The 16,469-nt window shown below is 45.5% G+C and overlaps 1 protein-coding gene across 1 annotated transcript in view; it reads left to right on the forward strand.

The window, feature by feature from the left end:
- Positions 1 to 15,327, forward strand: part of DLST (dihydrolipoamide S-succinyltransferase) — a 162,335-nt gene extending 147,008 nt beyond the window's left edge. Inside the window, exon 15 of the mRNA XM_078659902.1 lies at positions 14,341 to 15,327. Within this exon, the coding sequence (XP_078516028.1) occupies positions 14,341 to 14,475 (135 nt within the window). The 3' untranslated portion in view covers positions 14,476 to 15,327. The remainder of the gene's footprint in view (positions 1 to 14,340) is intronic.
- The last annotated feature ends 1,142 nt before the right edge of the window (positions 15,328 to 16,469 follow it).

Genomic DNA, 16,469 nt, shown 5'->3' on the forward strand with positions numbered 1-16,469 from the left:
ATGTTTAAAGATGTGTAGTACTGTCTATGTTTATGTATTGTGTTTTTTTGTACTTTTATGATTTTAAGTAATCGAATAAAGTGGATTGACTGACTGGAAAGACTGACAACATGACAGCCAACTATTACCTTTAAAAGTAGGGAGGAACACCTGAACTAGCCTTCTCTTGATGGAAGGCATAAAGACTTTCAATGTCAGACAGTTCTGATGGGGATACCATCGGTTGAAGAACCTCCTTCAACACATTTCTGGTGCTAAAAAAAGATGCAGGCCTTCGTCCTATCTTAGTTATTCCCATCCTGCCTGGACAGAGATCACAGGCCTCCGGTGGAGAATCAGCTCCACATCAATCTGTCAGATCTTAGAGTGATCTGTCTGACATTGAAAGCCTTTATGCCTTCCATCAAGGGAAGGCTAGTTCAGGTGTTCACGGACAACACCACCGCCATATGGTATTGCAACAAACAGGGCGGGGTAAGGTCGTGGACCCTATGTCAAGAGGTTCTATGTCTCTGGACATGGCTGGAATGTACGAACATATTCATGGTGGTTCAACATCTGGCGCACTCTCTGAATGCCCGAAAAATATTAACTCTGCTGCCGATGCCTAGCAGATCACTAATTGTGTCTTCATCCAGAGGTGGTACTAGGCCTCTTCAAATATTGGAGAGAATCTTGGTTAGATCTGTTCACCATCGCAGAGAATGTGCGATGTCAGCACTATTGCACACTGATTCCAAAGCAGCTCTCACTCTGAGAAGCATTTCATATTGAGTGGAGCTCAGGTCTCAGCCTTTCTGCTGACACCACTCGTATCGAGACTTCTCAAAAAGATGAAGAGTGACTGGGTCCTATTTATCTTTTTGGTTGTGCACTGGACATGGAGAGTATGGTATCCCAAACCCCTGAGTAAGAACATCTGTCTTTCACTTTGGTTGCCTCTTCAGGAGGATCTTCTGTTGCAGCAACAGGGTAGGGTCCTGCACTTGAATGTGTTCACTGCCACTTGAACTTCTCCCTTCTGAAGTATGTGATGGTACTCTGGCAGCCAGGCATTCTACCAAAACCATATACACCTGCCGATGGGCCAGGATTGTGGCTTGGTGTACATCTTGATTGAATGATCCTCTGTCTAAGGTCCTTCTGTGCATCCTCTGCCTGGCACAGCAAGGCAGAGGATACGCAGTTTGTACGTTTGCCGAACCAACCATCCCTCTTTAAATAGCCTGTTGTGGCTAGATTCCTTAAAGGTTTGCAGCATTTGTTTTCTCCAACACCCTTCATTTTGCCCCAATGGGACTGGAATTTAGTTCTTACTTTCTTAATGTGTTCTTCTAAGCTGATGCACAACTGCCCCCTACAACTTTTAACTCTGTAAACTATCTTCCTTACAGCGATAACATCTGCCAGGAGAGTTAGCAAATTCTAGGCACCTCCAGTTAGCCCTCCATACACTTCGTTCTTCCCAGACAAGCTGGTTCTATGAACTAGAGCATCCTTTTGGTCAAAGGTGGTCACACCTTTTCACGTTGGGCAAAACATCGCCATGCCTATCTTTTTTCCCCTTCCTCATCCTTCTAAAGAAGAGGAGAGGCTCCACTGCCTGTATCCAAAAAGAGCATTATCATTCTATAATGATTGATCTAGAAGAATTCAGGGTGGATGATGAACTCAGTTGGATTTTGCAGGGGCAAAGAAAGGGTAGGCAATTGAGAAGAGCCATCCCTCAATGGATCATCCTATGATCTACTGCGCAGTGGCCAAGAAACAGCCTTCTGAAGGCTTATGAGCTCACTTTACCAGAGCTAAAGATGCGTTGGCTAGAGTCCCAGTTTTGGACATCTGTCAGGCCACTACTTGGCATTGTTGTACACGTTTGCTAAATATTACTGCCTCCACAGTCCGATCTGGCGAGATGGGCATTTTGCCCGTTTGGTCCTCCAGGACTTATTAGTTTAAAACAGCCTGCAGACACCCCTCCCGGGAGTGATTGCTTTGGTATCTATCCTAAGGTAAAGAATCTGCTGCTAGAAGTTGACCTATCTGATTAAGAAGCTACTTACCTTTATCCGGTAGAGACTATCTAGCCGTAGATTGCTTATCGACCCTCCCATCTTCACCGATCTGTGAAATGTCTTCACTTTCAGCGATCCTTTTGGACCTCACAGGGACACTAGTCACCCTTCCTCAGCTTGGGTCCGTGCTTCTAGTGTGAAATGAAAAAATTGTCAAGAACTGAGGTCAGCGCCATATGGTCCACTCTATAGTCATTCACCAAACACTACTGTGTGGATGTTCTAGCACCCTAACAAGCAAATATTGGCCAAGCTGTTCTATTAACCCTTTTCAGGCCTGTACAAAATTCTCCAACTAGCCACTGCTTAGATGGGTATAACTTAATAGTCTATGCAGAGCATGCGTTTCTATAGCCATACATGCCACAATCTTAAATTTGTTACTTACCTTGTAAGCATCTGCTTGTGGCATGTAGCGTTGTAGATTTACATGCGCCAACCCACCTCCCTGGAAGTCTTTGGTTGTTGCAGATATATCTTCTCCTTCTTCCTTTTACATGGTCATCAAAGTTTCTGTCCTATGCTCCCATCCTAATCCTCAAGGCTAGTGCTCTGGGATGATATCCGTGGCAATGATTTATGAAGGACAGAGGTGCTCAAAGTAGAAGCCCATCTGCCAACCAGCAATGATCTACCTTTACTCTCCCCATAACCAACCAACACCAGGTTGGGGACATCTAGGATTATACTTTCCGCAGGGCAGAGTATTACCATGAGGAGTTGATCATATTGTTGTCCATGAATACTGTTTCAGGTTCTATCCTCACTCGCCATACGGAAAATGATTAACAATGGAACAGAGATTCATGTACATTATCAACTATAGGAGGAGTAACTATACTAAATTACTTTCAAAGACTTCGAAGAAGGAAAATAAGTTGCAAGTGTTCGAACCCAACGCTAGATCCTAGGAGTATGCAGAGCATGTGATCTACATACAGTACTTCACGCTGCTAAAATATGCTTACAGGGTAAGTAACGTATACTTACTTATAATGTCTGTTCACCTGCATTGATCTTGCACAGATTCATATGGAACTTTCCCTCCTCCCCTTTTGAGACTCTTCCCGAACTACATTTTACTTTTTTTTATAAATTTCCACACCACTGGCGTCAGTTAAGAACAATGAGGATTCATTTTTAGTTTTTCCTTTGTTCTGCCTTTGTGGGAGCCATTGGAAGAAGGCAAAATGGCCCCTTCATCCATTCATGTGCATTGTGCTTCAGGCCTCTGATTTTCAGGCTCTTGAGCACATCCTCTTCTATTCTTGATTTAATCTCTACTCTTTAGTATTCCTTTTTACATTTACTGGCAAAAACATGTGCTCCTCAACAGTGTGGGAAATGGGGGGGCAAATCACACATGACTTGTGGATCTTTCTATTCCTTAAAGCACAGGAAAATGTCTGATAAATAGAGATGTTAGTAAAAAAAACTGAGCCAAAACTCTTCTGCCTTTAAAGACATTGAGTGATTGCATAAAAACGTTGGTTGTGACTGAAAGGCCCATCAAAAAAAGAAAAGGTGAGAGCCGAGCGATGAGGAATCCCTCACACAGTAGCGGACAAGAAGAACTGAAGCAACTATCAGTAAAGGGGATGAAGGTGAACAGAAACTACTGTTTATCCAGTATTAGGGTATCTTTCATAGATTAATAAGTTTGAATCATTCCCCGTCGCCGAGGCGGGAGTCCAACGGTAATTATATATACAAAAGCAGTGCCTTAGAATAATATGTAGTAGGCTGACAAGACTATAGGCCCCAAAAGGCCCAAAACTTAGCAGCCTATCTACCTCATTATATGAAAAGAACTGAAAGTAGTTCCAACCAATCAGCTGTCAGCACCCTCTAGAACCTTCCCAGCAGAGGCAGTTCTCCTCAGATTTTCACTGCACGTCGTGTGGAAGGGAGTCTTCCTGAGTGCCTACTCAGTTTTCAACTTTTGTCTACAGAATGTCTGAGAAGAAAGCCCTTTTCAAGGCCTGCAGGACCTGTGATAAAAAGAGGGTCCATGTAGATGATCAGCATAAGGACTGCATCTACTGCCTGCATCCCAATCACATTGTGAAGGATTGTAGGATTTGCCGCACCGTCCCTGCCAAGACCATCGGGGACAGGGAGGCAAGGGTTCTTCTTTGGCTCAAATCATCTTCCACTGATGATGACAGAGTTTCTACATCCAGCAAAAGAGCCAGATCCAGAGATAGCTCTTCTCCTGAGAGGAAAAAACAACACAAATCCTCTCCTAGAGCTTCAGAACCCTCAAGGAGGTTATCCTCTCCTCCTCTTGAATCTCCAGCTTCTCCGCCTTCAGGAACTTCATCTAAAACTGTGAGTAAAGCACAGACAAAAACTGTTTCTCTGGTGTCTTCTCACACAGTCTCTGTGACTTCTACCACCCTAAGCTCTTCGGCTACGGTGTCTACCTCTGCTATTACTTCACCTATTGTGTCAGCCAAGGTTTCCTCAAAGAAATCTCAGGGGCTAAGGATATTTCTTTAATCTCTTCAAAATCATCGTCGACGAAGTCATCGTCGACAAAAGCCCCGTCGACGTCAAAATCATCGTCGACTAAGATCTGGTCGACGAAGAGCCCGTCGACGACCGCCTCTACGACGACAGCCTCGTCGACGAAGATTCCATCGACGACGGCCCAGTCGTCGACATCCCCATCGACGACAGGTCCATCTACAGTACCATCAACGACGAGTCCGTCGACGACGAGCTCGTCGACTACGAGCTCGTCGACGGCCATTCGAGCAAAGAGTCCAGTCATCACTAAGACTCCGCCTGCAAGACCCTGGCCTTCTCTACCTCAGGTGTCTCATGCCTCACCTGTAGCATATTCTCATTTTCAGATAAAAACCTATCATAGGCAGGACTACTCCAATATTTCTCCACTGCTACCATCGCAGATTTTAGAAACATATGTGGAAGAGGCGGAATCTGATGAGGATGATGGAGATGATGAAGGTCCCTTTGGGATTGCACGCCATCCATCCGAATTAAAAATAAAATGTCAGGATGAGGATGAAGAAGAGGATATACAGGAGCATTACTACCAAGAGGATTTGTCTACACCTTTCTATAGACCACCATACAGAGCTCCACGTTCGGAGGAGTCAAGTCATCTTCCTGCTTCGTTGATACAGGACTTACAGGCCATGTTGGCAGACTATCGCCAAAGGTTCCCACCTACACCGTCCACGTCAATTGTACCTCCGGTACCAGTGGACGTACCTATGCCTCCACCACCGCAGCCTCCAGTGTCACCAAGACACACTGAAGGACCCACACCACAATAGGATCGGGATACTTCCTCATCGGATGAGGATGGAAGAGAAGAAGGCGAGTTGCCTCATTTGTTTTTCAAAACAACATTTTATTGTTTTTTTTTCCACACAGCATATCACAGCAATTGCATGACTTATCCTGTCTAACCCCCTTAAGGAAACCCCCCTGGTACCAAGTTCAGGGCAAGGGTCAGGATGAGAACTAGTGCAGGTCCATGAGTCCTAATAAAATGACTCAGTGTATCCCCGGTAAATAAAATAATCGCATCCCCCAACTACCCACCCTCCTCCCTGGATCCCATCATTGATGTCCGCAGTCGATTACATTCGTGGTAGTGTGTGTGCACAGGAGCTGTTAATGAGTGCTCAATGTAGTATGCCTGTAATGCTTAAGGGATGGTCTTATAGAGTGTCGCTACTCTGCTAGTTCGTCATGTGCATCATAGTAGCGCAGTGATTGCACTAAAGCATCCCATGCCTGTGCTGCTTCTAACGCCTTGTCATTGCTCTGTCTTCGCACATTTTGAAATCTCAGCACGCTTTCGCCATTAGCCTATTTAAGAAACTCGTTTCTCCACCTGGTGCCACTAGGTCCTACCGCTGCCTTCCAGTGCCGTGTGATTTCTCGCTTTGCCAGTATGAGTCCCATATCTATAAACTTACTGGTGATCTTGTTCCTGGGGGTATGGGGAAACCAGTGTAGGACACCCACCGTCATATCAAACACCAACCCCCTTTCTGTTACCGTGTTAAGAGTGTCACCCACCCCCTTCTAATAGAGCGCCACTTTGGGGCACGTCCAAAGCATATGACCTAACTCCGCTCCCAACTCTGCACAGCGAGGACATGCTGGAAGGCGAGTTGCCTCATGACAACACACCAGCGGATCCGTGGGATGACTGTAATACCCATGCCTTCCCCTCCTTTTCCGCAACCCTCTGATTCTCCGCCGGAGGACATTGGCGGCTTTCACAATATCATGCAAAGGGCGGCTACAAGATTTGAACTACCAGTTACTATTGAGCAGTCAGAATGTTTTTTGCACGACTTTAAAGAGGGGTATAGGAAGATCACCAGGGCCATACCCAATATAGAATTTATTTGGAAGGAAGGTCTTAAGATTATGAAGACACCCGCTTCTATCCGAGCAGTCCTTCCTCTTATTGAGAAGAAGTATAGAGCACCGCCAGACACTCCCATTTGTTTGGTGGGACACCCACGTCCGGACTCTGTGATATCCCATGCTGCTCAACAGAGGTCCCAAAATCCATCCACTCCAATCTCAACACCACCGGACAAAGAGGGCAGGAGATTAGATCTAATAGGCAAGAAGTTCTCCACCAATGCTGCATCCTCCATCAAGGCAGCGAATGCTCTTGCGATTCTTGCCCGCTATGACCGACAGATGTGGTCGGAACTATCTGAATTCAAAGAATTGATACCAGAAGATCGTCAGCAAGGATTACGTTAAATAGTGCTTGAAGGAGAGAGGGCGGCTTCAGAAATAATAGATTGCGCCCTAGACATCGCAAACACTAACTTTCGTCCGTTAACGGGTGTTGCGGTGCTCAGACTTCAGGGCTGCCTCAGAGCAACCTCCTTCAGACCTGAGGTGCAAACAAAAATCATCGATGTGGCTTACGACGGGGACTTTCTCTTCGGTAAGCACATTGATGACGCCTTACTAACCATCAAGACGGATACAGACACCGCAAAATCCCTTGGTACCCTGCAATATAAACAAGCATTGGAAATGCAATAGGTCTCGCAATAGGAACGTTAGAGCTATTGGTGTATAAATATATATTTTTTTATTTGTGTTGTTTTTTTAAATAGCTAAATTAATATATATTTTTTTTTACTAAGCCAATAGTTTTTACTTTTGTAAATGTGACACCATTAGCATTTGTAATGCAACATGTTTTGTATTTACGTGACTTATATGTATTGATATAAATAAGACAGTGGTTTTTAAAAAAAAATAATAATCAATACGTAAATAAAATGCATTTTATTTTATATTGCTAATAGCTTAAACTTTATTGAATATATTTAGTGAAGATTATGTTTTGTGTATTTTATTGTGACGAAAATTGAAGAACAGAAGTGAAATTTTAAGATTTAGTTTGACATTTGGAATACATTTTGAAACATTGTGAAAACATATTTGAACTAATGATGCTATGTTGGCGCTGAGTGATGCTGTGGCGCTGAGTGATGCTGTGGCGCTGAGGGATGCTGTGGCGCTGAGGGATGCTGTGGCGCTGAGGGATGCTGTGGCGCTAAGGGGCGCTGTGGCGCTGAGGGGCGCTGTGGCGCTGAGGGGCGCTGTGGCGCTGAGGGGCGCTGTGGCGCTGAGGGACGCTGTGGCGCTGAGGGGCGCTGTGGCGCTGAGGGACGCTGTGGCACTGAGGGACGCTGTGGCGCTGAGTGACGCTGAATGTTGATGTGGTATTGAGTGGTGCTGTGGTATTTATTTATTTTTTGTTGCTGTGGCGTTGAATGGTGCTGAGTGATGCTGTGGCGTTGTTTTTTGTTGCATTGAGTGATGCTGTGCTATTTAGTGTTGCTGTGGCATTTAGAGGTGTTGTGGCATTGAGTGGTGCTGTGGCATTAGTGTGTTGTGTTTGAGGTTGTAGTTGGAGGATGTGGTTGTTGGGGGGGGGGGGAGTTGAGGAAATGAGTCTTTGTTTTGTTTAGGATGTGTGAGGGTGAGTGTTCTAGAGCTTTTTTAGTGTATGAGGGTGAGTGAGGATGTGTGAGGGTGAGTGTATATGGTGAGTGAGGGTGTGTGTGTGAGGTATTGAGGGTGTGAGGGTGTGAAGGTGTGAGGGTGTGAATGTGAGTGAGGGTGTGTGAGTGTGTTTGTGGGTGTGAGGGTGTGTGAGTGTTTGAGTGAGGATTTGAGGAAATGATTGTTTTTGTTGTTTAGGATGTGTGAGTGTGAGTGCGCTCGAGATTTTTTAGTGTGTGAGGGTGAGTGAGGATGGGTGAGGAGCTATGTAAAGTTCGTCATGGAAATTACAAGCATTGGCAAAGCCAATAGAGCTGTCCTTAGGCTCTGCCAATGGGTGTTAGCAATACTGTACAGCAGGCACGAAACTGTGCAGCATGGCTAAAGCAAAACTAATAACAAGGCAGCACTGGGAGGGGGGGCTGGGCACGAACTGAAGTGCTCTGGGTGATGTTTGTGCAAGCCGGGCACAAAGGACGGCCGTGGGAGGTGGGAGGAGAAGTAATAGAGTGGTGCAGGCGGGGGTGGGGGGGTCGAAGAGTGGAAGGGGAGGAGGGAGCGAGGAAGATCGAATGGAAAGCGAGAGACTATGAACGGAGTCAGGGAAGAGACAGAGGGAAGGGGAGGAGGGAGAGGGCATAGATTATAGGGGGGAGAGTGGGATATAGAACTAGGGAAGGGATGGAAAGAGGTGAGAGAAAAGGAGGGAAGGCAGGGGAAAAGAGGGTGACTGGGAACGAGTGAGAAAAAAAGCAAAGGCAGGGAGGCCGAGGTACGGGTGAGAAGAGTGAAGTGTGAGACGAGGTGGAGACAGTGGGGGAAGAGTAATAGGGTAGGGAAACAAGCTTTTAAAACGCAAGAGGAAGAGAGCTGTTCACAAAAGTGTGCATTGAATACATTTGAAACGATACCGTTTACAACTCTGCGTTATTATTATTAAACTAGAGGAGCTATGTAAAGTTCGTCATGGAAATTACAAGCATTGGCAAAACCAATAGAGCTGTCCTTAGGCTCTGCCAATGGGTGTTAGCAATACTGTACAGCAGCCACGAAACTGTGCAGCATGGCTAAAGCAAAACTAATAACAAGGCAGCGCTGGGAGTGGGGCTGGGGATTGAACTGAAGTGCTCTGGGTGATGTTTGTGCAAGCCGGGCAGAAAGGACAGCCGTGGGAGGAGAAGTAATAGAGTGGTGCAGGCGGGGGGGGGGGGGGGGGGGGGAGTGGAAGGGGAGGAGGGAGCGAGGAAGATCGAATGGAAAGGGAGAGACTATGAACGGAGTCAGGGAAGAGACAGGGAAGGGGAGGAGGGAGAGGGCATAGATTATTGGGGAAAGCCCCAGGTTCATCAACCAACTTATAAACAAACATGAACCGACCCGCGATCTTCGCTCTGCCCACTTGTCCCTCCTCACGGTGCCGTCATTTAAGAAAAAACGACTTGGCGGATCCTGCTTCGCACACCTCGCTCCAAAAACCTGGAACTCACTGCCCTTATCTATCCGTAACTGCACCAAGCTGACAGAGTTCAGGAAAGCGTTCAAGACCTGGCTATTCAAACAAGCGTACGGTTAGAGCACTATTCCATCTGCCCCTTCACTTACCATCTACCATCTGTTTTCTTCAGCGCCATGAAACCCCTGGGTGACCGTGCGCTTAATAAATTCCGCATAAGATAAGATAAGGGTGGGATATAGAACCAGGGAAGGGATGGAAAGAGGTGAGAGAAAAGGAGGGAAGGCAGGGGAAAGGAGGGTGACTGGGAACGAGTGAGAAAACAAGACAGAGGGCATTGCTGTGGGGAGGAGGAGGAGAAATGCGACACGGCGGACAGGGGAGGGGGCGGAGTGAGGAGAGCGGCGATGAGGGTGTGAAGCAGCAGGGGCCTTTGAAGTGAAGCTAAGCTTCACTTCAAAGGTGTGGGAGGAGTGCGGCTGAGGGAACAGATGGCGATTTGATGATGTGCACGAGCAGCAAGCGCATTGACCTAAAAGCGCACGGGCACAGCACCAAATCGCCCAGTTGGGTAAAGTCTGTTTAAGTCGCTATAGTCTCGCTCTGCTCAAAGCGCATGCGCATTGAGAGGCGAGACCTAAAAAGGTTCTTTTAGAGGAGCAAGAGGTCGTGGATTTTCTTCCAGAGGAAATTACCACAATCAACAGAACAGGCAATACCAGTCTCAGTATAAGCAACCGTATTACCTATCTTCATACAGGCAATCTTCCTCCAGCAATTTCTCTCGTCAGGGAGGAACACGAAGATCAAATAATCAAGGACGAGATTCAAAAAAACGTCAATGAGCTATGCCGGACACAAGTCCACAATACTTCCCTCCCTGTGGGTGCGAAGATCTCTGGCCTTTTACCAACAATGGCGGAACATCACATCGGACCAGTGGGTCCTCGACCTAGTGGAAAGAGGACACACTCTGGAGTTCGTAAAGAAACCACCTACCACCTCACCCAAGGGTCCCCCTCGTCTTCACTTACTGTTCAAAGAGGCCTTAAACATGTTTCGGAAGAATGCGATAGAGAAGGTTCCATCTCGCAGAAAGGAAGAGGATTCTACTCTCGCTTCTTCCTTATAAAGAAAAAGTCGGGAGAGTTCCGCCCGATTCTAGATCTGCGCAAACTCAACAAATTCTTGAAGAAACCGAGTTTTCGCATGGTGACATTGGTAGATGTGCTCAATTGTCTCAACGAAGGAGATTTTATGGCTTCTCTGGACTTGGAAGACGCTTACTTCCATATTCCTATACACCCCATACATCGCAAATACCTACGGTTCACAGTGGCTGGCGTCCACTTTCAATTCAAGGTGCCCCCATTCGGGCTGGAATCGGCACCAAGAATATTCACAAAATGTTTGGCCCCATTCTGCAACATTGAGGGCCCAGGGGATGCAGGTCTTCCCATATCTCGACGATTGGCTGCTCAAAGGACCATTGAAACAGATCACAAGACAAGCGGTCAGAAGCGCCCTTCGTCTATTCTCCAATCTAGGCCTCACTCTCAATGCTTAGAAATCGCAATTGCAACCCCTACAGGTGTTAACCTTTCTGGGAGCTTTACTGGACACCCAAGAGTGCAAAGCGTTCTTGTCTCAGGAACGGCAGAACAAACTTCAAAAATTGGCAAGGCATATCTCAACAAGAAAGTCACTTTCTGTCCGAACATATGTGTCTCTTCTAGGGATGTGCTCTTCAGCGATCAGTCTAGTCCCCTTCGCAAGACTCAGGATGAGGCCACTGCAAGAGGAGTTGCACCGACAATGGCAACAAATAGGAGGGTCTTTCGACAATCGCAAAAAAGTGACACCCAGAATGAAGCATGCTCTTCAATGGTGGTCAAAAGAAAGCAATCTGTCTCCGGGTTGAATGTCTCTTCAAACCCTTCCGGAGTTCATTCTGACCACGGATGCATCCATGGAAGGATGGGGAGGCCATCTCCAGGACCTCCAGAATCAAGGCCGATGGTCTCATCAATATCCGCAGAAACACGTTAACTGTCTCGAATTAAGAGCCACTTTCCTTTCTCTGCAAGCGTTCCTTCCGAGAATTGCAAATTGCGAATTCTTCAGTGCTGGTGCGTACGGACAATACCACCAGCATGTTTTACATCAACAAGCAAGGGAGAACGAGATCTCTTGTCTCTGTCGCAGGAAGCTCAAGAGATGTGGGAGTGGGTTATACAACACGGCATAACCCTCAGAGCGGAGCATGTAAAGGGGGTTTGAAACTCTCTAGCCGACAACCTCAGCAGATCCCTCGCAGGTTGCCACGAATGGGAGCAGGAACAAGAACAGGTGAACAAAATCTTTCAGAGATGGGGCACACCAACTCTAGATCTGTTTGCGACGCAACAGAGCAGCAAATGCCTATTACATCAGCAGATTTCCTCAACAGGGGTCAAGAGGGAATGCCCTGTCCATGAGATGGTCAGGAATCTATGCATACGCTTTTCCCCCGATACAGTTAATACCAAGGATTCTGCAAACGATGAAGATGGAACATTGCACAGTCCTGGTTCCAGGAACTGCTCCTGCTATCTCAGCAGCCTCCAATTCGTCTCAAGCTGACACTTGCCATGTTGTCAAGGGAAGGAGGTCAGATTCTGCACCCCGATCCACAATCGCTGCACTTGCACGCCTGGCTCCTGACTTCTTAGAGTTTAAAGATCTCAAGATTTCTGCAGACTGTAGAGCAATTCTGTCTCAAGCCCGTGCTCAGAGTACTATCAGAACGTACCGTTTCAAATGGAAACGCTTCTGTTGTTGATGCGAAACAAATAATATCCATCCTCTTCAACTCCACCTGAAGATATCCTACCTTACTTGCTTTCACTAGCCAAGGCGGGTCTAGTCAGAAGAAGCTCGAACAAGCCTTCACTATGTTCTTCGTCACTGATAAAGCAATTTCTGAAAGGGTTGTTTCGTGCCTTTCCTCCAATTCGACTTCCACCTCCTGAATGGGGTCTCAATATTGTCTTGTCCCAGTTACTGAGGAGGCCCTTCGAACCTATTCATAGAGCTGAATTAAACATTTTAACCTGGAAAGTGGCTATTTTACTAGCTTTCACCATTTCGGAACCTTTCCTTCATTTCTCTAAGGATTGTCACCTTGAGAACAAATCCAAAATTCATTCCTAATGTACCATCTCAATTTCATTTAAACCAGCCTGTTAAGTTAAAGACTTTTTTCCCGGATCCTGGCACACCGGCAGAAAAGACCCTATACTCTCTGGATGTGAAACGTTGTCTAAAGTTCTATCTTCAGAAAACTAGAGACATAAGGAAATCTAACCAGTTATTTATTGCTTATGGTCCAGTTGCGCTGGGACAAGCTGTGACGAAAGCAACGATAGCCAGGTGGTTATCTTCAGTAATACAATTCTGTCACGAAAAAGCTAACAAGCCTTTAGCCAGAAAGGTAAAAGCACATTCCACCAGAATGATGTCGGCGTCGACAGCATTATTTGCCGGAGTCACACTGGCGGACATTTGCCGAGCTGCGACATGGAAGAGTGTCCATACTTTTACAAAGCATTACTGATTGCAATCGGCATGACAAGATGATACAGCAGTGGGACAAGCGGTGCTGCAGCATCTTCTTCATTAAAGTTAGACTTTTAAAGGTCTCTCATATTCTATTCATGACATAAGAGTATGCCTAATACACTGTAACATTTTGCTTGTCAAATGCTGTTTAAATATGAAAAATGTTATCTGAATATAATTCTTTTTTTTTTTTTTTAGAAGGTTTTCTTCATTTATGTATATTTACATTTCTAGTGCTCTATAACCTTCCGGATGAGTGGGGGATATATAGAATTTCGCTTTGTCTCACACCTTCCGCAAACGACAGATATGGGTTTACTGCTTGCTACTCTGATTCAGGCATGTGAATCTATGAAAGATACCCCAATACTGGATAAGAAACCAAGTTACTTACCTGTAACTACGGTTATCCAGTATTGGTATCTTTCATAGATTCACATGCACCCACCCTCCTCCCCGGCAGAACAGTTCTTTATTAGGGATACATACTTCTCACTTGTGCTGGGAAAATCTGAGGAGAACTGCCTTTGCTGGGAAGGTTCTAGAGGGTGCTGACAACTGATTGGTTGGAACTACTTTCAGTTCTTTTCATATAATGAGGTAGATAGGCTGCTAAGTTTTGGTCCTTTTGGGGCCTATAGTCTTGTCAGCCTACTACAGATTATTCTAAGGCACTGCTTTTGTATATATAATTACCGTGGGACTCCCGCCTCGGCGACGGGGAATGATTCAGGCATGTGAATCTATGAAAGATACCAATACTGGATAACCGTAGTTACAGGTAAGTAACTTGTTTTCTTACCCTTCTTGGGAGCATTTTCCTCATTCTTTCTTTTTTTGTATTAGAGCTACTTTAAGGTTAAGTTGAGTATAATAAAAAAGCAAAAACAAACTGTATTGTGCACATTTATTTGGCTGCATTTTCTGCATTTAAAAACATTTATTATATGTAGTGTTCTGGAATCTCAAACATGGGTTTGACCTAATTGAAGATTCCAACAAAAGAGAACTAGGATAATCTGTAATTTTTCCTTCCTGTTCCTTCACCTTTTCTAGGATGTCTGTTTCTGGAAGATGTGCTGTTGTGAACATATCACTGTAATTTGTATTTATTTGCTCACCATGGGTGTTGTGATTTGAGGTTTTTTTTCTTGCTCACATGCTTTTCCTTTTTGTTATTGTTAGGTGGAAGTACGTCCAATGATGTATGTCGCTCTGACCTATGATCACCGCCTGATTGATGGCAGAGAGGCAGTTCTCTTCCTGCGCAAGATCAAGTCAGTGGTGGAGGATCCCCGCATCTTGCTGCTGGATTTATAGGAATATGCCTGAAGACCCTAACCCATCTTTTCTTCTGCACTCTATACTGTTGTTTATATTTCAGATTCTGGAGTTATTTGGCTGGTGGGCCACTGTGTTACTCTTCCATTCAGGAGTTATTTGGCCATTGAGGGGCTTTGGAGGTGGGAAAGAGTTCTGAGAAAAAGGCAGAGAATCTAGGCAGCATTTTGAAATATCACTCTGGGGACTTGCCACTTGTGTAGAGTAATTTTCAGGTCTCTGGTAGCTTGCAGTAGTTCCCTTTGCTGCTGCATACCTCACTCATTCATCCTTCAAGTCCCTTGGTATCCTCTGAATTTGGCCCCATTTCCCAGAGGTTAAGTGTTGGATCATTCAATTTTCCCTGTGCTTGGATTAATCGTACTTTTCAACTCTAGACAATAATTTGGTTTTACATGCTCTATCTTTAAAGGAGGAGGATCAGCATACTGCTGGTCTGTCACAAGTTGTGCTGCTTACTTAACTGTCTAAGGATATAGTTCCATAGCTAGAGTGCAGTAACCCCTTTTTCCATGGGACTCCTCTTGAACGCACACTGTAGCCTAGAATCTGTCTCTCAACTGCATCCCTCTCCTGAATTGAAGAAATGTTGTGTCCAGAGCTGGGGCTCCCTCTGCTCATTTCATAGACCCTGCACATGTATTTACCAAAGTCTCTAGCGGAGGGTGTGATGGGAGGATTGGCGGAGGTAATAGAAGAGCGGCAGTATATCCAAGGCCCGAGCATTTGGAGCAGGGTCTATCACTCAGTTCATCTGATATATACAGAACTTGTAATTAAAATATTTAAAGAAACTGATTTTAAATGAAATAAAATTATAAAAAACTGCAACTTTTTTGTGTACTTTCTTGATGACTGGACAGCAATTCCCACCAGTTGTACAGAATGGTGGCTAAGTCACATTTTTAGTCTAGTACAGTTTTTGCTATGTTTGCGTTTGTCTTCAGCTAGTGTCGTTTAGACAGAGCCATTGTTTCAAGTCATGCTAGTTCTGTCACCTGCTATGTGCAACAACTGACCTGAATAACCTCTGCCGCTTGTGTGGAGAACAGTCATTCTGTTGACGCCAGTGCTTACTGTGCTACTGTGTCTTCTGCGTGCTACCATCGCATCAGGGTCCATTCAGAACGTCTAGTGTATATCCAGACTTTGAGCAACTTTGTCCTACAAGAACAGAAGACACTTGTCTGTCCGCGAAGTATATGTTCAATGGCATGTGTGGCTATAGAAACACATGCTCTGCATAGTCCTGCCATCTAGTGTTTGGTCCAGAGTTGTTCAAGTTGTTTTTCTTCAAAGAAGTCTTTTGAGTCACAAGGCAGTGTGACTCCTCCTCTCGGTGATATTGCACATGAGCATCAACTCATTTGTTAGATTGTCTTCTCTCCCCATCTGGTTCGGACGTGTGGGTGCCTCTGCTCAGTGTTTCGACTCCGTTCGGTACGATTCTTCGGTTTCGTTACTGTCTCCAAAGGTATTGTTTTCGATTGTGCTTTTCCACTTCACTACACTCAAATTTAGGTGGTTTGTACTTTGACCACCCCCTCCCCCTTTGGGGCGCCGCCTGTCTCCGGCCCACCTTCCCGCTTGTCACCGCCTCCATCAATGATGCTCTTCCAATGGAGCACTTACCACTTCAATTGTAACCGCGTTGCTAATTCAAAATATCTGCACACCAATCAACACCTTGTGTGCAACCTGTGCCTTTCGCCTAACCATAAAGAAGCCGACTGCGACATTTGTAAGTCGTTTCAGTCCAAAAAGACGCTTTGGGATCGAAGGGCCAGTGTTTTAGAAATGTTTCGAAAGAGGGTGGATGACACTCCTTTCCTTTTCTGCGAGGAACATGCACAAAAACAACCAAGCGCCAAAGAAGAGGAGGCTTTATCTGTCGATAAAAGCTCCGACATAGAGCTCGTTATAGAGTTGCACAAACTCACATCTGGCCAACACATGAGTACTGTGACCCCAGC

This window comes from Lissotriton helveticus, chromosome 9 (assembly GCF_964261635.1).
Source record: "Lissotriton helveticus chromosome 9, aLisHel1.1, whole genome shotgun sequence".
Taxonomy (NCBI): domain Eukaryota; kingdom Metazoa; phylum Chordata; class Amphibia; order Caudata; family Salamandridae; genus Lissotriton; species Lissotriton helveticus.